The following is a 25,637-nucleotide window of genomic DNA, read 5'->3' on the forward strand; positions in this document are numbered from 1 at the left end:
GCTGGTTAAACTACTCACAAAGCCACATAGAGAAATATATTTTAAATGAATATGTATAATGTTTACTAATAAATAAATATTAGATATATAAACAATATATAATATTGTCTATTATATAATATAAATTGCCTATTATAATATATAATATATAATATATAATATATAATATATAATATATAATATATAATATATAATATATAATATATAATATATAATATATAATATATAATATATAATATATAATAGTATGCATTATATAGTATATAGTATATATTCTTTTATATATATATTTTATGCTTTTTATACTTTTATATAATTTTTCTAATTTAATAAATTTATACTCTGCACTTAGCTGGGTATTAACAGAAGAAAAGAGTTGGTTTCTATCCACACAGAATAAAGGAAACTTCATGTGGTAAGAAAGCTACAAACTGGACTTTCTCATCCTCACACAGGCAATGCCACATTTTTGGCAATATTAAAGAAAATGGGGCTATGGGTTTAAAATCCCCAAACCCTAGAAATGACATTATCTAATTTGAAAAGTCACCGAGCATCCAGAGAATTCCATAATTAAAGTATCCAGGTGGAATATTACCACCATTCATAAAATCAGATAAAAAGCATATTAGCAATACTATGTACAACAAGTCTGAGTGACTACCCAAAAAAAGCCTGAAATATCCTTAATTTTTGGATTAAACACAACCTGATAACCAACTGGAACAACGCCACAGCTCATCCTTCCCAGGACCCCCAGGCCCTGAGGTCAACCTCAAACCCAATTTTGACCCTCATTCCCAAATTCACATGTCCAAGGACATTTTCTGGTGTTTGGACACCACAGGACAGGTTTTTTTTCCATGGCAGAACAACCCTGAAAACCAGCTCCAAGTGTAAATAGATGTCTGTGTCTATACATGGAAAAATTGTTCAAAATCCATGTAAAAATTGAGTGTAAAATTTGTTCCACTCTCTTGGGATACTGGGACAAAGGAGAGATGATGGACTTTGGACCTGGTTAACACAAGAGATTTGAGAGACAAAGTGCCTTGGCAAGAGCAAACAGAACTTTGCGAATTAAATCAAGATTGCAAGAAGATTAAACCAGACTGGTTTACCAGAAAAAGAAAATTTCATTAAACTCTGCAAGCAAGAGATGTTTAAAGTGCATAAGTTTGTGAATGTGATTTTAAGCTAATCATCACAGTAACCATTGTTAGTCTCCCAAAACAGTCTATCAGTAGTCCACAATAAATTTGGATTTTGATCACCAATCAGTCTTCCCCGTCTCCATCACTGATACCAAATCCTTCAAATCCCAGCATTGTCCCTAATTTGCTTCCCCTGGCACACAAAGGGTGCTCATCAATAAATTCACGTTTCCAGAGACATTTTCTGGGGTTTGGACACCATGGGACAGGTTTTTCCCAATGCAGAACAACCCCAAAAAGCAGCTCCAGGTGTCCCTGGTCCTTCCTGGCTCTCTGCTCCCACTCCTGTGATGTTCCTGCACGCATTTTACAGAGCTCTGACTTCAGCTGCTGACCTGAGGTGAAAACCTGAGCCACCCTGCAGCTCCTGGGGTATTTTTTATGGAATTCAGGCCTCAGAGGAGCTGCTGTTTGCCCTGGGCTTTTTGAAAGAGAAGGGAAAACACAGCTCCTTTCAATCCCAGGGCTGTTCTGTCATCCAGCTTTTGGGGAGGCACAGTCCCACCCTGCAGCTGCAATTCCTGAAGGCTTGGAAGGCTTTTTGCAAGGAAGGGCTGAGAATTTGAGTTTTGAAAACCCAAGAGCAGCCTAAATACAAAGCAAGAGGTTTGGGTGACCAGTTATTATGTGATAATAATAATAATAATATTCCATTGCAGAATGCACTTTAAAAAAATTATTTACATTTTAAAAAGAGAAAAAGCAATTTAATAAGTGATGCAAAGGCAATCACTCATCCTCTCCCACCAGCACATCAATGCCTGACCATTCCCTGAGTCTCTGGAAAGACCAAATCCTCAGGTTTTATTGCTGAGGAAGACATGATAAGGTATGGAAATGAAGTGGAAAATGCCTTTGATCAGATCAGATCTGCTGTCCCAGCTGGCTCCAGTCGATGCACAGAACCAAATTCTGACGCAGAAAGACAAATTCTGCTCCTTTCAGATGTTACATAACCCAGCAAAAATGCATTTAAAGTATCTGATGTGACTTCAGTTACCCTGTTTGCCTTTTGGTAAAAAGAAGAAGAGGAAAGAAACTTCTCTGTACCAAAAATCCACATTTCATTATTAGCCTTTTTTACAGCTTGCCCTTGGTGGGCTCACTAAGTTCCGCCACAGAAAAATAAATCCTGTGGCACTGAAATACATGAACAAAGGCCTTTCCCTCCTCTCCTGGGAATTTTAAGTGATATATTTTTCTCTGCCTCTGAAATGTGGCTTCAAACCACAGCAAACAATACTCTGCCAGCAGCCAACCACCATTTGTCAAAGCACCAGGGCATTTCTGAGTCAGGGCTGGTCAGGAAAGGGAGTCAAGGCTACTCCAGCCTTCCCTGGGGAATTCACAACAGCTCAGGAACTGAGGCTCCCAGCCCTGGCAGGGATAAATAAATGTGAGGAGTTGGTTCAAAACAATCATTGCCACAGCCAGGAGTGGTTGCAGCTGGCAAGGAAGGGCACAAAGGGGAAAAAAAAACCAATAAAAACAAAGGAGCTGTGGTTTGATTCTCTACAAGACAAATCCATAAATAATATAAACTGCTATGTCCTGATTTTGAAAAATAAATCTGTTTGGTTACAATACCCTGAGTTGCAAGGGACCCACAAAGACCATCCTGCACCCCTCCCACAGGGAAAGGCTGAGGGAGTTGGGAATGCTCAGCCTGGAGAGGAGAAGCTTTGGGGCAACCTCACTGCAGGAATGATGGAGAGAGCGTTCCATGGGATGGAGGGACAGGACACTGGGAATGGCTCCCAGTGCCAGAGGGCAGGGATGGATGGGGGATTGGGAACTGGGAATTCCTGGCTGGGCTGGGATTGCCAGAGCAGCTGGGGCTGCCCCTGGATCCCTGGCAGTGCCCAAGGCCAGGCTGGAGAACCCTGGGACGGTGGAAATGATGCCTTGGGAGGCATCTAGGATGCTCTAGGCAGGACAGAGCCCCAGAATAAAGCAGGGATTCATTCACAGCATCTCCTCCATGGATGCACCTTGGGCAGCACCAGAGCCCAGCCAGGGCTGCACCCAAGATGAACCAAAATGGCCCCAAAATGCACGAGCGCTGCCGGGGTCTGTCCCTGGGATCAGTTCTGCTCCATTTGCCCCTTGCAGTTCATTGTCCCATTCCAGCTTTAGCCCCTGCAGTCCCACCCTGCTTGTTTTTCTCTCTGCAGCCCACGGGGTTTGTGCTCCTGGGCTGAGATTTGGTCATTTGTCCTTGGTGCCCAGCTGGAGCAGGAATTGTTTTGTCTCCCTGCTCTGTGCACAGAGCTCAGCATCCCTTAAACATTATCCCTTTCACACTAAACCAGCTCAGAGCCTGAAACACAGAAAAGCCAAACCTGAGGCATCAGAAGGTGTCCCTGCCCATGGCAGGGGTGGGATGGGATCATCTTTAAGGTCCCTTCCAGCCCAGGCCTCTCCTGGGTGGTGAATGCCCCAAATTCCAGTTTGATTTAGCACAGAGTTCACAGAGCCTGGGGCACTCGGGGAGGCAATGACAGCCCTTCATCTCTGCCTCCTAAAGGACAAAAAAATGCAGATTTTAGCTAAATTAGCAGGATGCTTCAACCAAAACCTCACTGCTCTGAGTATTTCATCTAGCTGTAGTAGAGAGTGCAGGTCAAAGGACACTCACAGCCCTGCACCCCAAATCTCTCATTTCCTGTAACCAGTGAAGGAGAAATCCTACCTGGCTCCACACATCACTCTCCTGGTCTAATTGGGCTGTAATTATTAACTTCACTTATTGCTTCACAGAAAAGAGATTTTCAAGTCTGTGCACATCAGCTGTAAATCTGCAGCTCTTTGATACCTCATGAATATTATAAACACCAATTTTAAGGTTTTCTCCACTAGAGATCATTGGTGCCAGTGTCAATTTTTTAGCCATGGTTTCACAAATCTCTTCAAATGTGAGAATTATTACAGGGAAGGAAAGGAAAGATAAGAATTTCTGTTTCTTCGTTTCTTCAAATTTTTAGTCATGGGTTCACAAATCTCTCCAAATGTGAGCATTATTACAGGGAAAAAAAGATAGGAATTTACGTTTCTTCATTTCTTTAAATTTCTTCAATTTGAAGAAATTTCTGTTTCTTCATTGGAAGAAATGAAGCCAAACAGTAAATTCTGATATGTTATAGAGACAGTTTATATATATGTATATGTATGTATATATATGTGTGTGTATGTGTATATATGTATCTATAAGTATGTATATACACACACACATATATATACAAATAAATAAAGCCTGAAATAAAGAAACAAGAAAATGAAACATAAAAGCTCACAGCAAAAGTCCTTCCTGAAACAGAAAGAATTTTTCCCTTCTGTGCTGTGGATTTTCAGTGTTATCAGACCAGATTGATATCAGGCAGTGTCGCAATAATCTCAGAAAAATAAAATAATTATGAGGAACAGAAAGCAGCCCCAGGCTGGAATTAGCTCTGCACGGGGAGATTCCCCAGCCCTTACACCCACATGGTGCTCCAAAACCTGATATCCCAGAGGAGCAGCTGCAGTGCCAGCATCTCCTGGGTTTGCTTGGACATTCTGCTTCCTTGACTTCTGTTGGGTGAAATTCATGAAATTCATTTTTATATATTTATATAAACACCCTCACATTTGACTCTACATCCACATGAGGCAGATGAGTTGCCCTCAACCTTCCCAAAGAGGGAAGTACCACTGTAATCTTAATTTTGGGCTTTTTGATGTGTAGGTTTAGTTTTAAAGGATGGGCACAGGAGCAAACTCCAATTTTGGAGCAGCCACGTTTTCCTGGACAGCTGGGATCCAGCAGCTGCTGATGAAACAGCCAAGGAGGGGATGAATTATCCCACAGAGTCCAAGGTGGGAATTACAGGAACAAGGATGAGCCTGGGAAGATGTTTATATTTTAAACACTGTGCATTTCTCCAGCCAGGCACAACAGATGGAGAGAGTGAACTTCCAAGGGAAAAATGATGATCCCAGCCAGAGAACAGTGCTGGGACCTGAGCGTGCACCTGATGCTCTGAAAGTAAAAGCCAAGGAAAAGCCATAAAAACATAAAAACCCGCGGCAAAAGCCCTTCCTGAAACACAAAGAATTTTTCCCTTCTTTGGTGTGGATTTGGAATGTTATCAGACAAACCACAGACAGAGAGACTTTGGTGTGTCCAGCCTGGGGAAAAGAGTGAGGGGAAGGAGACTCATCCCAGCCTGGGGGGCAGCTCCCATCTCTGTGGACCAGGGAACACCTGGAGCTGGGTGGATGGATTTTAGGGCAAAATTAGGATGGATTTTAGGGCACAATTCTTCCCCCAGAGGGCGCTGGCACTGCCCAGGCTCCCCAGGGAATGGGCACACTCCCAACAGCTCCGGGAATTTGGACAGCCAGGGATGCCCAGGGTGGGATTTTGGGGTGTCTGTGCAGGGACAGGGGTTGGATCCATGATCCTGTGGGTCCCTTCCAGCTCGGGATATTCCATAACATGGATTTCCTTAGCTGCCAGCTGAAAGAAGGAACGGCCACACTGTCCAAGCCCCCACATCTAACACATGAAAACTCTTCACATCCCAAGCACCAAAAGGCCTCAAGCCTTAAATGACATTTAAACCGAACCAGCCCCTGAAAACAAGGTTTGAGGCACTCAGGAGGCACACGAGGCCCCTGGCTGTGCTTCTCCCAAAGCTTTTAGCTCAATTTCAGGCTCTAAGCTGAGCTCTGAATTAGCGCAATTTGCCGCAACAGGTTTCTTCACATCAGGACAAAAGCGGGGGCAGCATTTTTCCCAAAAAACTAAAAAGGGATTAGATGACGCTAAGTGCTAAGTGCTCCCATCTGCGTGTTTAGACTCCTGAGCAGGTAATCACCCTCCAGGGCACATCCCCAGGGCTGGGGAGATTAGCTGGTGTCTGCCGAGCTGCTCCTGACGTGGCGAGGTGAGGAAGGGAGGGTGGAAAAGCGCCCTGGAGCACCAGGAACGCACCAGGGCCAGAGGCAGCTCCTGGGGGAGCCAGGCTGGGATGGCAGCTCCTTCCAACGCCACACAGCCTCGGCCTGAGTGGGCTCTTTGGGGGTTTTCTGCCAAGGTCAGGATTAAAGGTGTGAGATGGGATTTCTTGTTGGGACTCAGGTGTTTATCAGTTCTTATCTCTGTCACAGTCTCACAAACCCTGAGTTCTGCAGAGCTTCACTCTGAAACTCTAAAAATGGAGCTGTGTCTCTCTCTACAAGGCCTTTTAAGGATCAACTGTCCAAATAAGAAATGACACCTCAATTATTTTCAATCTAACCCAAAAACCAATCGGTCATGGCCTTCAATGTGGACTTTCTTATCAATTACACAAAACCACCCAAACCCATGGAGAAGAAGGAAGAAAGGAGAAGAAAGAAGGAGGAGAAGAAAGAAGGAGGAGAAGAAAGAAGGACAAAGACAAGGAGAAGAAGCAAAAGGAGGAGAAGGAGAAGAAGGAGAAGAAGAAGAAGAAGGACAAGGAGGACCAGCCTCCACCCTGCTCTATATACATTGCTATATTCTAAACCCTTAAACTCTGAGTTTCCCACCCTGTGCTATCACACACTTCTATCCAAACCCCACACCCACAATCCCAGTTCCATCATTCCATTCTGGAAGCTTCTCCACAGCCTCAGGTCAGTGCAGTGTTCTCCTGGGGGTCAGTGCCTGCCAGCACAGAAAGGCTGAAATTCCCAGCACAGAAAATCTGAAATTCCCAGCACAAAAAGTCTGGAATTCTCAGCAACCAGGAATCCAACATCTCTCCCTCCTATTTGAATTATGAATGCTGTTTTGACATCTTTGTTAAAAATCTATTGGATATACTGAAGTAGACAAGGTATAAATACTATGCTAACTATAATGATAATTAACACATACGTGTATTTTAAAAAGTTTTCTCTATAATGGTTTCTCCACATCCTCAAATCAAATACAATATTCTCTTAAAAATCAATACCTATCAACACAAAAAATCTAAAATTCTCAGTAACCATAATTCCAACATCAACCCTGCACTCTGTGGCAGGAATTGAAGGGGTGAAAATTTCCATGGGGCCACCAGGGAAGGAATTGTTATGATCCCACTAAAGATGGTGTTTCATGCAGGTTTTTTGCCTGATAAATTTGAAGGAACAGACAAAAATTGCAATATCTTGCACTTAAACCTAAGGCAAGGCTGCTCCTACAACTTGTTAACTCTCCATCCATATAAACCCAAGGCAGGCTGAAGGATTTCAGTCTTAGCTTCCCTAACATTTGGAAATAATCGTGCAACTGGGCTACAAGGAAGAAAACCACATTTCTTTATAGGAAAACACAGACATTTTGAATAGGAAAGACAATTGTTCTCACAGACACACTAATTTACGGGCAAAACTAATTGAGAGTGTGAGAACCACTCTATTTCAACATTTTGAAGAAGCAGAATGTCCAATCTATTTATACACCTGATTTTTCACGCCATTGTTGCAAGGATCTCTTCCCACTTTGTTTTTTAACAGGTAAAAAATGCAGGATAATGAACGAGGAAAATGAAGGATGGAGGGGCCTTCCCCTATATTGAGAGCTGGGGAGTGGAAACATTGAATTTAAGAAACCACAATTTTCCCTGCAGAGCAGTGAGGGCAGGACTGGGTTCTACCCCTGCCACCTGTACAAGCCTCAGGAGAATTGCTGGGAATGGGATGAGCTTTTAGGGCCCTTCCAACCCAAACCATTCCAGGATGATTCCTTGGGGCTTTTTTAACACAAACCCTCAGGTTCTGATCCTTTACTGTCCTGCCAGACCTCTAAGATGATATCAGCAATGGGGTTTGTAAGTTTATTCCAAGCAGCTTTCACACAACAGCTCAGATTTGTGTGAACATCAAAGCAAAACCCAAATAAAAACCATTTTACCCCCAGTTTGGTCCCAAGCCAAAGCCTGTAGTTCAACCCAGGCACATCAAAAAGCCCCAGGCTCCAGGCAAGAAATCCCAATCTCGTTTTGTTGGATCATAGCATGGGCACAGCACGAAAATGGGGAATGCCAGCAGTTATCCTGAGCCTTCACTGAAAATCATGGAATCCCAGGATGATTTGGGTTGGGAGGGACCTTAAATTAATCCCATTGGCCCCTGTGCCATGGACAGGGACACCTTCCACTGTCCCAGGCTGCTCCAAGCCCTGTCCAAGCCAGCCTTCAGCACCTGGCCCTTGGAATGACCATCCTGGTGATCCAACATCTGCAGAAATCACAAATCATGTGCAAAGCCCAGCTGAAACCTCCTTATTTAGGCTGAAAGATTCTCCCAGCAATTACTGGAAAAATCCCTGCCAGCATCTCATGCATCACTCAGTCCGCCTCAATCCCTCAGGAAAGCTGCCACCTGGAATTCCTTCTGAAGTTTACTGGCAGGGAACTATCAAAGGTGCCTTTTCACCACTCCTGAGCTGTTGGACATGCCCCTCATCCAGGAGGCCTTTGAGGCACACACAGCAATAACCGAAGCATTCCTTTCCTTTGAGTCCACAAGATCCAGCCAATAGATCTGAGCAAAGGAATTAAAGTATTGAGGAACACAGACTTGGGTGGGAAAAAAAGAAAAGAGGGGAATTTTCAGGAGTAGCAGACTTCATGCAGCAGAATTATTATTTTTTAGAATTTTTAATCATAGAATGGGTTTGGGTTGGAAGGGAGCTTAAAGTTTGTCTTGTTGCAAGCCCCTGCCATGGGAAGGGAATCTTCCATGGGTTGGGAATCTTCCACTTGGTGATTTCTGAGTTTGTAACTCCTGATTCTGCAGGGTTCTCCTATGTAATTACCACATCCATATAAACAGGATAAAAGGAAATACTCCCTCTTTCTTCTCCCACAGCTGAAACTTGGGAAAATGCAAAACCAGGCAGAAAGACATTGGGATAACGTGCCTCAGCCTTGAGTTAACAAGGCACAGGTGTCTCTCCTACAGAGCTCCCAAGGGCACAGGAAAAGGAAAAAAATGGATTATTTTCCTTGCAGCACCTCGGGCTGCCAATGGCAATCACCTCCCTGACCTAGAGACCAATCTCCCCCACCTTGGCCGTGCTTTCCCTCCCTCTCCTCGTGCCAGACAAAGGGAATTCATCCCCAGAGGATCAGCAGGCGGGATCCATCCCGTGTAAGCTGATTATGGGATCTCCCACTCCTGACGGCGAGCATCACCCAGATGTCAAACCTCAGAGAGGGCCCTGCAGAGCCACGGGCTGCAGATTATCCCTGTGGAAGGGACGTCACTGAGAGGATGGGGCTGGCAGAGCAATTATCACGCTGGGAAGCACTAATTGACTTAAAGCAAGGAAGGCACGGAGGGAAGAGGGGGAGCTCTGCTAAACGAGTTAATTGTGGGCTGACTGAAGGGTAAAATATCACCATGCAAAGGTTGATGAATCACCAAGCTGTGGAACAACCTGGACAACTCCCCTGCTCCCTGCCATAAAACATCCCTCTGCAATTACCTCTGGAATTCACCTGCGCTGCAGGTACAGGGCCTGGCTGGGCAAGGGGACACAGACACACAAAACACCGACAGCGTCAGCTCTGAATTCTCCTCCTCTGAGCTGATCTTTGAGTTCTCACACTTTATTCTCTGTCACCACAAACATTTTAATCTTTTTGTCCTTTTCTCAGAAACTCATCCAAGCAGAGGTGTGACAACGGGGAGGTTCGAAGCCACGGAGGAAGCTTGAAAACTCAGAGGGTCAAAACTGACCTGAGAAACAGAGATCTCTACACTTCATATTTTACAATTTTAAACAAAAACATGTTGATTGAGGGAGAGAAACTTGACTCATTCTCTGAGCATCTGGGATTAGCAGCACGGCATTGCTGCAGCACATGGCTCTGATCCCTGCCCCGGCGGCTCGCTGCCGTGCCCTCTGACAGATGGGAAATCACACAATCCCGTTTTCCTGACACTGCCCTCAGGAACCAACCAGCTGGGTCTTGCAAACCAGCTCTATCTGAGTGAGCCACGTGCTCTGCTCAGCCCCAGGGGTGTTTTCACTCCCTGCATCAGCAGAGCACCCAGGGCATTGTGCAGAACCGAGCCCTCGGCGCCCACCGTCCCCACACCACTGCTGGGTGCTGTTCCAAGGACTTACAGCCTGATTCTGCACCAGGATGTGCACCTGGATGTGGGGAATAGGGACCAGAATCCCGTGTCCATTCTGAAGAAAAACACCATGCTAAAGGCAACGCTTTTCCAACCTGCCAGAGTCACCCTGCCCATATGCTTCTATAGGATCACAGGATGGTTTGGGTTGGGGGGATCTTAAACACATCCCAGTACACCTTAAATACATCCCAGTCCACCTTCCACTATCCCAGGCTGCTTCAAGCCTCATCCAGACTGGCCTTGGACCCTTCCAGGGATCCAGAGGCAGCCACAGCCTCTCTGGGCACCTTGTGCCAGGACCTGCCCACTCTCCCAGCCAGGAATTCCTTCCCAATATCCCATCCATCCTGCCCATTCCTTCCCAAAATCCCATCCAGCCCTGCCCTCTGGCAGTGAAAGCCATTCCCCCTCATCCTGCCACTCCAGGCCCTTATCCAAAATCCCCTTGCAGCCTTCAGGGTGGGCAGCTTGTATTTTTCACTCACAGTTTTTGCTGCACTAAGTACATTTTTATGGTGTTCTGTCACTTCCTACGGTGAAGCCCCACTGCTGAAGAGCCTGAGGTTGGCGTCCACACCTGCGGAACACGGAGCCCAGCTCTTTTTACAGCTCTATAATCATCAGGGGATGTGTAATAACTGCACTTTTACAAGGGACCTGTTAAACACAGGCTGTGAGCTGGGTCCCAGGCACTTGACGCTGCACACCCAGCGCTTCCCACAGCCTGGCTCCTTCCTGCCACTGCCACGGCTGCTGGGGACACCCTGGCTTTGGTGACACCTCCTGCTTGCTGTGTGGCTGGGGACACCTTGATTTAAGTGCCACGTTCTGCTCCCCAAGACTGCCAGGGTTGGAGACACCTGTTTGCAGTGCCGCCTCCTTCTCCCCACAACCACCAGAGCTGCTGGCACGCTGATTTTGGTGCTCCCTCCTGTTCCCCAAAACCAGCAGGCACGGGGACACTGTCTTTTGGTGTCACCTGCCACTCCCCTGAACAGGTGGGGCTGGAGACATCCTGATTTCATCCTGACACCTCCCAGTTCCCATGGAGCTGGGGACACCCAGATTTCAGGGCCACTTTGTGCTCCAGTGGGGCTGGGGACGCCCAGATTCCGGTGCCACTTTGTGCTCCAGTGGAGCTGGGGACACACAGATTTTGGTGCTACTTCTCATTCCTCGAAGGGGCTGGAAACACCCTGATTTTGGTGCCACTTCCAACTCCTCGTGGGGCTGGGGACACCCAGATTTTGGTGCTACTTCTCGCTCCCCGAGGGCGCTGGAAACACCCTGATTCCAGTGCCACCTCCCACTTCCCAGGAGCTGAGGGGACACAGGTTTCAGTGCCACTTCACCCTCCGGTGGGGCTGGGGACACGCAGATTTTGGTGCCACTTCGTGCTCCAGTGGAGCTGGGGACACACAGATTCCGGTGCGACCTCGCTGTGCCCGTGGGGCTGAGGACACCCAGATTCCGGTGCCACCTCCCACTCCCCATGGGGAGCTGGAGACACCCAGATTCCAGTGCCGCTTCGCCCTCCGGTGGGGCTGGGGACACCCAGATTCCGGTGCCACCTCGCTGTCCCCGTGGGGAGCTGGGGACACCCAGATTCCGGTGCCACCTCGCTGTCCCCGTGGGGCTGGGGACACCCAGATTCCGGTGCCACCTCGCTGTCCCCGTGGGGAGCTGGGGACACCCAGATTCCAGTTTCACCTCGCTGTGCCCCGGCTGGGACGCGGCTCAGCATCAGCTGGGGCGGCGGAGAGGGACCCGCAGCCCCGAGCCCGCCCCGCTCCGCGCTCCCTCCCGGGCCCCTTCCCTGCACTCACCCTGCGTGCCGGGACACCGGGACACGGGACAGCAGGACACGGGACAGCAGGACTGCGGGATATTCGCCGCTGGCCGTGCGGGCGGAGCCGGCGGAGGAGGCGCCGGGGCCGGCGCCGGGGCCGGGGCGGAGCGGGCGGCTCGGACTCGCCGTGCCCGCCCCCGGGGCGGTGGCACCTGCGGGCAGGGCGGGACCCGGACACCTGCGGGGACAGGGGGCGGCCCCCGAACCTCCCCCGGGGTCCTTGGAACGGGAACCGCCCCGATACCCCCTGCCCCGGGACCCGCGCATCGGTTTTCCATCAGAAAATCAGGGATCCCATCATCAGGGATCTTGATGCCGAGCAACCGAAAATCCTAATTTTAGGATAAATCCAGCTTCCCTTGGGGTCAGCTCTGCTGGAAGGTAAAGTGTTTCAGTTTGAGCTGAGAAATGTTTGAATCAATAGCGGCAGCCCTGCGGTGGGTCTTTTTCTAGGGACGCGAGTCCCATTCCTTTGTTTTCCCTGCGCTCTTGCGAAAGGTGGATCTTGGAAATGGATACGGTAATTTGTGCTGTTTTTATAAGAGTTAATTAACTGCTGCAATCCCACATTCCGAAAACGAAATTGTAGGGATACAATTCCTGCAAACAGTCTGCTCTCTAATTGAGTTCATCCTCCAGGCATGAGCTTTATCGAGCAGATCTTGCAGGGTGAGTGTTTTTTTTGACTCATGGAAAGAGCTCTGGCACCCTGCAGTGTTTGCCTTCCTCTGCAGGACTTTTGGGGAATGTTTGGACTTCCCACCTGCTGTCCTTAACATAAACCATCTCCACTGGAAAGCCTCTTCTTCCCAGGTGGAGCCATCCTCATCCTGCAGGAGCTTCTCAGAGGGTGAGGAAATGCCTCTGATGCACTGAAACCAACTTTTATCACAAGCCAAAATTTATTAATCATTTTTAACAATCGACTCCAAATTTTAAGGGACTGATTTCTAAGCCTGCTCATGTTTTTATGGTGCAAAAACCACATAAGCCTCATGAGGAGTCTACTCAGCAGCAAAAAAAGAGAGCAAGCCATTCCTACAGAAACCTTGGAGCACCTGGAATTTGCATTGCTGAGGAGAAAAGTAATGATTTAATTGTGAAATGCTCAGAGTAATAATTACTGGAAATAAGCTGTTTCTAAAGCTCCCCAGTATGACTTCAGGGAAGTGGCAAGGACACACGAGCTTTTACATAAAGTGAGTGCAACATTCCTATAAAAATGGAAATACATGCACAAGGGAACTGGAAGACTCCCTGTCATCCTCCAGGCTAATGAAAAAGAGGAGGAAGAAGGAATATATCCATGGAGAGGTAGTAGAGATGATGAAATTATTTTTTAAAAAGATTTAAAACTCTGCTGTGTTCATTCCCCAGTCACCCAAATTTTTTAATGAGTGCCCCCGGATCCCTGGCAGTGCCCAAATCCAGGCTGGACAGGGCTTGGAGCAGCCTGGGACAGTGGAAGGTGTCCCTGCCCACTGCACGGGTGGCATGGGATGAGCTTTAAGGTCCCTTCCAACCCAAACCAGGCTGGGATTTTATCATTTTGTCAATGACTTTCTAGAGGTTCAGAAGGAAAGCTGAAATCCAGAGCGTGGCCTTGGCTCGCTTTGGAGTGTGGTTCCACTGAATGGGAATCTGGGAATACCCTGAGTGGGAAGGGACCCACAGCATCATGGATCCAGCTTCTGGTGCTGCACAGACACCCCAAAATCCCACCCTGGGCATCCCTGGAGTGCTCTCCAAACCCTCCTGGAGCTGTTGGGAATGTGCCCATTCCCTGGCGAGCCTGGGCAGTGCCAGCACCCTCTGGGGAAGAGCCTTTCCCTGATATCCCACCCTGAACATTCCCAGCCATCCCCTCGGTGCTGTCCCTGTCAGCGGGAGCTGTCGGTGCTGCAGGGAGCGCCCTGTCCCGTGTCACACCAGGCCCACACGGCAGAGTTCAGTTCAGTTTTATTTTCCACTGTAACGGATTTCGAATGATACATCATGCAGTCTGCCAGTGTATCCATCCATCTCCGACAGAACTTCAGCACGAAGATAAAAGACTTCTCTCCACGGGCTGGGGGGAGGAGGAGGAGGGTTCAGATCTGCTATCAAGAGTTTAATACAGTTCAGCATCATTTGATGCAATGGCAAAAAGAAAAAAAAATTTCCCCTTGTTACCAGCAAAACGTGTCCACCATTTATTTACCTTTTTTTTTTTGTTTTGTTTTTCTCTCTTTTTTTTTTTTTTTCTCCTAAATTGAACACTACTGTAAAGATACATAGAGCCCAGAGAATACACGTCTGCAGTACACGTTACACACTTTACAAACTAGACAGGGGCAAATCTACAGCGTGCCTCAGCCCGCGGCTCCATCCCGCACAGCGGATGGCGCCGCCGCACGGCGCGGCTCCTGCGGGACGCAACCAAAGCAAGGGGAGATTCGGATTATCCTGCCCTGTTCTTTCCCTCTCTTTTCCCCCCGGAGGAGCACTTCAGTCGTGGTTAGGTGAGGTATTTCTCCTCCAGCGAGGGGAGTCTGGTGAGCCCTTTGCTTTCGGGCCTTCGTCGCCGTTATTTAAACTGTTCTTCGGGTAAAACTGCGTTCAAATTAAAATTTCTTGATTTTGTTTAGTTTCAAGCCTTAGGGCAGGGTTAGATGGGATATTTGGAAGTGAGGGTGGGCAGGCCCTGGCACAGGGTGCACAGAGAAGCTGTGGTTGCCCCTGGATCCTTGGAAGTGCCCAAGGCCAGGTTGGACGGGGCTTGGAGCAGCCTGGGATAGTGGAAGGTGTCCCTGCCCATGGCAGGGGGGTAGAATCAGCTGATCCTTAAATTCCCTTCCAACCAAACCATTCCATGATCCTATGATTTATAAAGATTTCAGACAAATGTGCACCTTAGTCCATTAGGCTTTATAAAGTGAATTTGAAAAGCTACTCAAGGCTCGGTGGGCAGGAATGGTTGTAGCAAAATTGTTTTTGGTGACTTATTTTTAAGTTTTTCACTATCTTCAGGATAATCCAACTCTCACCCTTGTTGAGTTTAATACAAAACTTAAAAATGCATCAGCCAAGGTCTTTCCAAGCTTAAAACTTTCCTTGCTTTCCAGAAAACAAGTCGATGAAATGTGAACTCAAGGACAAACACAAGATATTTGAACATATCAATAAGAGAAGCTCAAGTGAGCCAGAAATACTTTTCAATTACTAGCAAAAAGAACAATATGCACTTTAGTTCCATCTGAAATCCGTTTTCCATTTGGGAATGGTATTTCCACCCCAATTTGTCCCATGCATGACATTTTTAGATGTGAAATTTCATTTGCGCTGTACAAACCACAACTTTAAAAATGAGCCAGGAATAAATAGAACACAACACTCAAAGAGCAAAGAAAGGAAGATGGGGTTCAGGAAACAGCAAGAGACAGGTTCTGACCTCTGCAGAGCAGATGTGTGGTTTTCCTTTCCAGATATAAAATGTGAGAAAGCCTTAGAAATGGTACAAAAGTTGAATATACAACAAGCAGTACAAACTGAAGTTGCCTAATTAAAATAGGCTTCAAAAATAAAAACTGATACAAGCAGAGCATGTTCAACTGAGAATTCGTAATTTCCAACTATTAGATATGTCAGGTATTTAATTTTGAGGATTTTAGCCTAAGGCATCTTTGGGGCGTTGCTGAAAGTCCTCCTGCAGTGTTGGTGCGGAAGGGAACTTGGAGAAACTTCCATCGTTTCGCTGCTGGTGGCACTGACTGGCTGATCAGCACCAGCTCGAGGAAGAGATGTCCAAGTTCACTTCTGCCTCAAGCTGCAGGGAGCTGGCAGAACTGTCCCCAAAAAATTCCTGGGGATGCCTTGAGCAATCCAGACCTTTGTGTTGTCACGAATGCCGCATTTACAATGGAATTCTGTACCAAACGCTGAGAGACACAACAAAAAGTTTGCCTACAGTACAAAAATCTCCGACAGCAAATAAGCTTGGGATCTTTTCCTAGAACCAAAAACAAGAGGATTATTAATTCCTAGTAGAAAGCTCAGCTCTGACCAGCTGGTAAGATAGCACAGAGTAGTTCTGAGTTAGTGATTTTATTAAAGATTGCATATGGCAAGTTCACAGTTCATTCTTCTGGCAGTGCACATGCACGTAACGAAAGAAAATATAAAACTTTGGAAAATACAAAATAAATTAAATACATGCAAATCTGCAACTTCATTAAATATGTTTAGCAAAATGCTTCCCCAAAATAGTGCAACATTAAAAAAAAAAACAAACAAAACCCAAAAAACAGTTAAATTAAGTTCAACTTCCTTTGCAACACCCTAATTTCAGTAGAAAAAAATATCTAAAGTCAACTCACAATCTTTCAAAAAGCTCTACGGAACTGAAGAGTTCTACACCTACACATTCAGAAATTTAAAAAAAAAAATCCCAATCAATTTCAAATTAAAGAAGAGCAAAAGTCTGCAAAAGAAGACCAGAGGGCTACGCTCAGCTGGAGCCTTCCTGGAATTCCAGCTTCCTGGAGCCTTCCTGGAATCCCGGCTTCCTGGAGTCCCACCTGCCCCAGGAGATGGGGAGGAGGAGGAGGAGGAGGAGCAGCAGCACCTTCTGCCTGCCAGCAGAACCTTCCCAGAGCAATTCCAGTGCCCCCTTGCTGGGAAGATGGAAATTTGCTGTCTGAGAGATCCAGGGAAGGCTTTTCCTTCCCTCTGGACCTTCCACAGGATGAGAGGATATAATGGCTTAGAAAGACATTCCCTTCCCCTGGAAATGTGCTCCTCACATCCCAGCAAAAAAATTCCCAGATTTGTTCTGCAAAGCACAGCTGGAGTGTACAACTCTCACCTCCTTTAGGATTTTTTTTAAGGAAGGGTTTGGGGGTTTTTATTTTCCTTTGTTCTGGTAGGGGACTGTTCCCTCCGGGATCTGAATTCCAGCGTGAACACATCAGGGCTTGTCTGGGGAAAGGGGGAGGGAGGGGGGAGATGCTTGTCAGCTCTTCCAAGGCAAGATTTCCACAGCATTCTGAAATCCTTCAAAAATTCCTAGGGAGCAACTCTTACAAACATGTGGCTAAGCCATCCCACTCCAGGAAAACCCACCACTGTAGGGAGAACTACAAGGGAATAGGAGCTTAATTTCAAAACAGGTCACACAGATAAATTCATGGAACTACCAAACTTCAAATCCTACGTCTATACTAACAGATTTCTCTGCATCCCATTTGTTCTTTACCAGGTACTGCAATAAAGGTTATTTTATACAGTCCAAAGATTTTTTTTTTCTTTAAATCAGGATATTACAAATGGTTCTTTGGGGAAATTTCCTTCTGAAAATGTTAAGCAGTAAAATTAAACCACATAGCAGCACATTTTCATCCCCTAAAAATATAAAATAATATGTATATTATACAGGAAATCAGTCATGACAGAGCACAATCACCTGCCTTTGATGGCACTTGGTCATTGAATAATTAATTCCTTGATGCCAGAAGTCGGGAATTACCGATGCCAACGGAGGACTCGGAGGAAAGAAAAAATAAAAATCATCACTCTGAGTGGAGAAGCCCCAACCTAAGCAGCGCCAAGGGGTCGTGGAATTCGGAGTGGCAGACTCCCTCTCATCCTTTCGGAGGTGGGGATGTTCCAGACACCGTACAAGGATCTGGAGGAGCTGAGCTGGACACTTCTGTACACGTGGAGATCCTACGAAGCTCGGAGTACCTGCAGCGGGGCGTCGCCGTGGGAAGCACAGCATGGACAGGGCGTGGGCCGGGTCGGAGAGGGGCAAAAAAGAAACTAATGTGACTTAATGACAGTCCTTAACATGCTAAGTGGAACTGACCTGCCAGGGAGAGAGAGAAAGGGGAGGGAAATTAGTGGATTTGGGGGATTAGAAAGCAGAGCACCCATGCGGGATGGGCAGCAAACAGAGATCTGCAGTCATGTTTAAAAAATGATGGAATTTGGGTCTCACAAAATGAGCCAACTCTCCTGATGGGATTCACTCTCTGCCACCTGCAGCCTGGAACTATGTCTCACCCAAACACTGTGGGAAATGGATTTGTAGAAAATTCCCAACAAGCATTACAGTTCACACCCTCACAATCCAAAACCCAACTATTTCCTAATTACAATACACTTGAAATGTTTCTTAGCCTATCAGCTTTTACCACACCATGCTGTAAATATCTTAAAGCAAATCATCTAAAATTACCCCTCATGAGTTCTACTACAATACATCTTTCATAGTTATATTTCTCCAAAGCATCTAATCTTTTTTTACAAAACCATCATTTGAAACTTATTTCTAGTTCAATTTCTCTCTCAATAATACCTGTCCTATTCCATGGTATTTCTAAGTCAACATTTCTTATCTCAAAGTTTACATACAGATACACACTCAAAGTTTACATACTGATACTCACTGTGTGAGCCTTCTATCGAGTTTTAGGAGTTTTCAACAAATCCATTTCCCACAAACACCATCTAAAGGTCTAACTGTTTTTTCCCCCCTTTAGTTTTCTGTTCCTTTCATGGGATTTTTCTCTTGCCTCATTGTATGTGCTGAAGAGCTGGTGTGTGTTTATCTCATGTAATAAGGGGGGAAAGTAACAGCAGCAGAATTTGAAAATTATAAAATCAAAAGGATGAAAAAATACAAATTAAAATCAATCCTTCTGTTCTCTGTCTTCTGACAGAGATATTTTCCTGATATATATACACATATATAAAAGAAGTATTTACAGAAATACCTGAAATATTTTATATATAATACCATGATAATATTATAAGAATATACTCTATAATTTTATATATGCACATTATACAAGCACATTTTATTAAAACCCACATTTCTTTCTCTTCCATCTGCTGGGTTAATCAATCATAACCACTGACCAGTCTAACAGCACTAAGTGTCTTTATCTTTATGGTGAATAATGAATGAACACAAGATAAATCTCTCCTCAGCAAATATTGAAATAGGAACCTCAATTTTATATCTCTGCTGTTAAATGACTATAAAAGAGAGTTTTGTTCTGGTGCCAGCTGGGTAGATCTGCCCCATTCCAAATCACTTTCTGCAGAGCCTAGGAATGCCTCAGCAATAATCAGGAAATAATCTGGATGAAGTTCTCCCTGCACTGGCAGCACCTTTACTAACACCCTTACTCAGACCCCTGGGTTTCCATCCCAACTCAGAATTCAGGCTACCCAGATACTCCCAATTTTGGCAGGCAAATAGTTGGAATTTGCCAATAAAATTCTTAACAAGAGGACCAAAACTGGGGAGAACTAACCTTCTTCACTCACTTCCCAGCCTTCCTGGACTACACCTTCCACACCTATTTCTGGATGTGAGCAAAAAACCAAGAACACACTGTGTAAATGGTTTCATTCAAAACTCTAGGGCTGCCATTTGGTTTTCAGATTTTTTTCCTAATTCTTTTCCAGAAAGCCTAAGTCTGTAACTTTATCCAGTTTCCCCTGAGATCTTCCATCTTCTTTTTCTCCAGCTTCATTTTCCCTGGTGCTCCTCTGCAACATGGCCTGAACCTGCTCATCTCCACAGCCCTCAAACCCAAACCTCAGCATCTGAAATACCTGGTGAGTATTTTATGCCTCCTGATTGCTTTTTCTTGACTTCCACAATCCTGCCTCGAGATTACAAACCCACCTAGTATGAAGTGTGGTTATTTTATTAATACCTTTTATTAATCTACAGTTGTTCACTTGACAACTGTGGCCTGTTTGAGTCTCACTCTTCATTTCAGTGCAGCTGGTAAATTAAAGGTGCATTTATTTGAGGCAGGTGGCAGCTTTTTCCCCTCAGAGCAGCTGTTAGAGGAAATGTTTGGAAATCTTTGACAAGGCTCTGTACCCCACTCTTTGCCAGGTCACAGAGGTGGGAATGCAATGAAGCAGATGGACAGAGGCACCTCACTCCTGAGGTGGAAAAGCCAATTTCAGACAGAATGGACAAAACCTCTCAGCAAGGCCTTGCCCTAATTTATCCACAGAGGAAATGTTTGTTGCTGGAAGCTCACGGCAAACACAATGAGCAGGAACAATCCCCCAGCACAATAACAGCTTGAGTGTGGCGTGATGGATGCTTGGCATGCAAGCCTGACATAAAACACTCCCAAAAAGAAGCTAAAAACACCCAAGAATGCCTCAAGGAGACCACAGACCATGAAGAGAGTTGTGAGACAGATTTAATCCTCAAGGAAGGCAAAAAGCCAGACTTGGAGGGACAAGTTTGCTGTCCCCAGGCTGCTTTTCACAGCCACTCGCTGCCATCTGGCTCTTGGCATGTCTGTGGCATAAACTGATCATCTAAAATAATGCAGATATAAAATCTCTCCAATAAGCATTGATTTATGTTATAATATATCTATTATATTTATAAAATTTCTCCCAATGAGCATTTAAAGAAAGAAATGGCAGGGTGGAATCCATGGAACAGGCTTCTGGGAATATGCTGCTCATCTTTTGCTTAGGAGAAACTTTCAAGCTCTGGCAATTAAAGTAAAATATTTAAGGTTTTTTAATTTTCATGAAGAGAACTAAGAGTTCCAAGTGTGCCAAATGGTGACACTCAAATTTGGAGATGTCTCTTGCTGCCACTGAAAGCTGCCCTAACCCTATCCCAGGCTGGAATATCCCAACATAGAAACACATCCATGGCACAGAAAGCAGAAGGTGATGCTGGCAGAAGGAACCTCTGAGGTATGAAACTACAAGAGTTTCATACCTCTGTGTGTGAATTTCAGTCCAGATTTACCAGAGCAGTTTTTAAAAAACTTAAAAGTGCTAAGTCATTAAAATAAAACCTCTCCTCAGCAGCTGGCAAAGCCTCTTAATGGGCACTCAATTAACAAGTATTGTAATTATCAGCAAACGACTACTAAAAATAGAAAAATAATTACTGTAAGTCTCCTAAAAGCAAGATGAAATATAAGGGAACCGAGTGATCAGTGGGAGAAGAGGTGAGTAAGTTTCTCTGGCCTTACCTCTCGTTTATTTGGTGTTGTGGTAGTAGCTGGAGTTGGACATGCCTCCCCCTCGGATGGCGTGGACGGCCGTCGGAGAAGACGCTGGGTAGTGACCAGGGCGGATGGGCTTGGCTGCACGGTGCAAGGAGGGACCAAACAGGACATTTTAGCTTTCTCATTTTAGCTTCCCACCTCCCTTCTCCTCCAATTGTTTCCCAACTCATTGGTTTCTGATCCAGCTGTGCAGAACACAGCACTCCCTGCCTTGGCCAACAACAAATACACCCATTTTCCTGCTGGCAGATCCTTTTTCCTGCTGGCAGACCCCTTCCACGTTCCCATTAATTGGATCTGCAAAGATTCTGGACTGTCCAACAACAGAGGGAAGTCACTTGCTGGGCAGTGAGGCACTTTTTATGTCCAATTCACACCACTCCAGAAGATGTCAAGACAAAGCTTGGATGGCTCCCAACAAGAGAAAGCATTCAGGAGGTGACACTTTGTGCTGCGTGATTCTCCCTCAGGATTTAATACCCCACTATTGTCATCTCCATCTAAACCATTATCCATTTGAATCCCAACAAATCATGCCAAGAATTGCCCCATTCCTCTGTTGTGTGCACGCACTGCATTGTGCCTTGGAGATATATCAATATCTGAAGTACAAAGGAAGATTTTTTGGAATTAAATCACATGGAGGAGTAATCAGGGAGAAAAAAGAGAAATGGACAAGGTCCAGAAAGGCAAGGAAAGAATTAAAGCAGAGAGGGAGCGTGTAGAGGGAGGAGGAGGAAGAAAGTGAGCAACTAATTTAAGGAGACAAGTTTTCAGGTCACTAGAAGGGCACACAAGACCCATTATGCCCTTTATTTACCCAGTGGAACTGCAGAGCCTCTTTAAACTCGAGGTGGGGCAAATTCTATGAAAAAAATGAGGCCTTTGAAGATTCCTGTGCAGCAGAGGAGAAGTAGCCCCTATGTTTTATGTTTTACTCCCTCTACTCCACCCCCAGCAACCAGCCCGAGCCTGAAGCACGTGGGCAGCCCCTTTAGCTCCATATCCTCACCAATTTGGGCAGAGTGTGCTCTCCGGGCCATGTTTTTGGCTCTCACGGCCTCCTTAATGCGATCCACCTCCTGCTGGTAGCGCTTGCGGTCGCGCATGGCGTTCTCCTTGGCCTCCTTCAGTGCACTCTCCAGGGCCTTAACTCTCTCTGCCGTAGCTCGAAGGCGTTTCTCCAGCTTAGGAAGCTCGCAACGAAGATCTGCATTATCACGTACCAGCTGCGGGGAAAGCCGTGCAAAATTAATGGAGGTAAAAAGAAAGGGGCGAAAATCCCCTCAGAGAAATGGCGGGAAAAGTCACCTCACAAGGAGAGACAAAACGCCACCAGTTGCTCTCAATGTGTCATGTACTAAAATTAAACCAATTTCTTCTAGAAATCAATGTAAAAATCTTAGTTCAAAGAGAAATTTAGAATGTCCTGAGCTGGAATGGATCCACAAGGTCAAAAGAAATTGGCAAAAATCTCCTCAAAGAAATGGTGGGAGGAGTCCCCTCACGAAGAGAGGAAACGCCACTTGTTGCACTCCATGCCACGTGTAGTAAAATTAAACAGTTTTCTTCCAGAAATTAATGTTAAAAGCTTAGGTTAAAGAGAAATTTAGAATGTCCTGAGCTGGAATGGATCCACAAAGTCTAAAGAAAGTGGCAAAAGTCTCCTCAGAGAAATGGCGGGAGAAGTCTCCTCACGAGGAGAGAGGAAATGCCACTGGTTGCTCTCCATGACAGGAGTAGTAAAATTAAACAGATTTCTTCTAGAAATTAATGTAAAAATCTTAGTTTCTCTACATATCAAAAACTGCAGCAGAAACTCTACATTTCCTCAGCACACAGAAATTTCCAGGATTGTGCAAATCCTTGATCACCTCATTATTTTAAAATAATAATGCCTGAATATGTCTTACAGACATCACCAGGGATCACCCCAAATTCATCATTTCCAATGGTTCTGATGTGTTCACCTGTGTGTTCCCTACTCAGCCATGTGGGAAAACTGGGAACTTCATTGAGAAATCACTTTTAGGCCCGTAACTACAAATATAATGATTACATACAACTTTGAATTGGTGCACTTCCTCGGTTTAACATGAACCTGAGCGAGGTCTATCAATTATACAAATCGCATCTGACCTCCCATGCAGCAACAGCCAAGAGAGGATTGATTTTTAATAAACACAAAACTGATGCAAACGGGCAGAAAAATCCAGCCCAATTTCCACTGAACAGATTACACCACTGCTGGAAGTCAACAGAAATCTGCTCCAAAGGAGTGACTCTCCCTCTTCTGGAGGGAAAAGTGGATTAACAACCACATTAATAATGCAGCAAAGCAACAGCATGTCCTGACATTCACACGTTGTTTAACAATCAGAGCATTTTACACCTGCTGGGCCAGGCTTGGTGCTGGAGAAAAACACAAACAAGCTAAAAAAACATTGCAACAATGTGCCTTTTCTGCAAGTGCTGAACCCTTGTTGTGTGAAATAGTTGTGATACAAAATCCAAGCAGGATGGTATCAAGTCCAATGTCACTTTTCCCTGCAAGTTTCCTACAAGATGTGGATTCCAAGTTGATTTTGAGTAAATACACGCTAATGAGAGCTATAAAAATCCGTATTTGAAACCCAGCAGATGCATGAAACGAGTGGAAAAAAAAGGCAAAATGGTAAAAGAAAAACCACTCTGAACATGTCCCAGTTTCCACATTTAGAAAGTAGGTCTTGAAACCATCTGTTCCCTGGGAATCTGAAAACCCCAAACCTTAGCAGACACTTGTCACAGTCCAGCACTTCCTGCACTTTGGGCACTTCCACAGGAGCAATTAAAGCAGATCTGGGAGTGTGGGTCACTAATACAGCTCAGGAGAGTGCAGTGCACAGTGTAATGCCACTGCTCAGAAAAGAAATCAAAACAGCCTTAGTGCTTTGTGGTGTGCACCTGAAGAGTGGCACACAGCTCCAGCATAGTGGGAGAGGAGATTTAGGGAGAAATTATTCCTGTGAAGGTGGGGAGGGCCTGGCACAGGGTGTCCTGGATCCCTGGAAGGGTCCAAGGCCAGGCTTGGAGCAGCCTGGGATTATGGAAGGTGTGGGACATGGCAGGGATGGGAGTGGATGGGCTTTAATTCTAAATCTGGGATTGTATGAAACTGGAATTCCATGAAGGAGGGAGGACACACAAATGGACAGGCCCAAAAATTACCAACCTCAGCACTCCAGGGAGGCACCAGCCCTTCAGCTGCACAGAAAATCCCAATTCCATTGTTTTCATTGAAAACTCTGCTGGTTGAATCCACTCCAACCACCTCCGAGGTGCCTCTGAGCAGCCTCAGGCCAGGAATCAAATTGGGGATGCACAATCCATCCAGAAAACAGCTATTTTTATGTATTTCCTAGTGCCAAACCAGATCTATTTTCACAGGAAAAAAAAAATGTTCTTATTTACCACATTCCTAGAAGTACAGAGAGTGGGAAGAGCAGCTCTAGCTCCTAATTCCAAGGAGTTTAGTGGCACCTTTTCCTCAGACAGCACAGGTTACTTTCCAAAATTATGCTTGTAAATATTCAAAAAGTGCAAGTTTTGATGCAGGGAGGGAAGGAAAGGAGGGAAAGGAGGGAAGAAGGGAAATGAGGAAGAAGGGCAGGAGGGATAGGAGGGAAAGGGGGCAAAGGGCAGAGGAGGGAAGGAGAGAAAGGAAGGAGGAAAGAAGGGAAAAAAGAGGGAAAAAAAGAGGGAAAAAAAGGAGGAAAAGGAGGGGAGGGAAAAAAAGGAAGGAAAAAAGGAAGGAAAAAAGGAAGGAAAAGGAGCCTTTACCTGTTTGTGAACCTTTGTAAGTTGTTCCAGGTTGTTCTCAAGAAAGGAAATTTTCTGCTTCTGCGCAGCGCTTCCACCTCCATCATCACTATCCAGTTCAACACTCTGCCCACAAAATTGCAGCACTCAGCAAAGCCAGGCACAAACTCAAGGGGAAGCTCAGCTCTTTGGGAAATTTGGGCTCCCCAAAGGTGGAAAAGTCTTACTGAGCTCCAAATTTAAGAGAAATTATTTTAACTCTTTGTTTGATTTTGAGAAATCACATTTGCCCTTACACAAAAAACCAAGCTATTTTTACTGAACAATTATGGGGGAATCCTGAATAGGAAAATCAAGTTATACTAAATAATTTTTGAAACTCATAATCTTTGAGAATTTTGTAGCTGAACTGCACTGGATAAATTCATTTCCCTCACCCACCAACATTTTCCTTATCTAATTAGGACCAAATAAAAGCTGATAAACATCAGAACAGCTTTAATCTTGTTTCTCACTGCTACTAAAAAAGACATTATCCCATTTTGTAAATGCATGCACTAAAGGCTTCCAGCAAATCACAAGAAT

General features: G+C 45.4%; 2 protein-coding genes across 2 annotated transcripts in view; both read right to left on the bottom strand.

The window, feature by feature from the left end:
- LYPD6B (LY6/PLAUR domain containing 6B) overlaps nucleotides 1-12,990 on the bottom strand; it is a 45,791-nt gene extending 32,801 nt beyond the window's left edge. Inside the window, exons 1-2 of the mRNA XM_063161347.1 lie at nucleotides 12,968-12,990; nucleotides 12,182-12,356 (exon numbers count right to left, since the gene is read on the bottom strand). Coding sequence (XP_063017417.1) covers nucleotides 12,182-12,356; nucleotides 12,968-12,990 — 198 coding nt within the window. The remainder of the gene's footprint in view (nucleotides 1-12,181; nucleotides 12,357-12,967) is intronic.
- A 1,161-nt stretch (nucleotides 12,991-14,151) lies between these two features.
- Nucleotides 14,152-25,637, bottom strand: part of KIF5C (kinesin family member 5C) — a 70,323-nt gene continuing 58,837 nt past the window's right edge. The window contains exons 23-26 of the mRNA XM_063161545.1: nucleotides 25,074-25,178; nucleotides 22,264-22,480; nucleotides 21,216-21,329; nucleotides 14,152-18,046 (exon numbers count right to left, since the gene is read on the bottom strand). Of these exons, the coding sequence (XP_063017615.1) occupies nucleotides 21,223-21,329; nucleotides 22,264-22,480; nucleotides 25,074-25,178 (429 nt within the window). The 3' untranslated portion in view covers nucleotides 14,152-18,046; nucleotides 21,216-21,222. The remainder of the gene's footprint in view (nucleotides 18,047-21,215; nucleotides 21,330-22,263; nucleotides 22,481-25,073; nucleotides 25,179-25,637) is intronic.

Source organism: Melospiza melodia, chromosome 8, assembly GCF_035770615.1.
Source record: "Melospiza melodia melodia isolate bMelMel2 chromosome 8, bMelMel2.pri, whole genome shotgun sequence".
NCBI lineage: Eukaryota > Metazoa > Chordata > Aves > Passeriformes > Passerellidae > Melospiza > Melospiza melodia.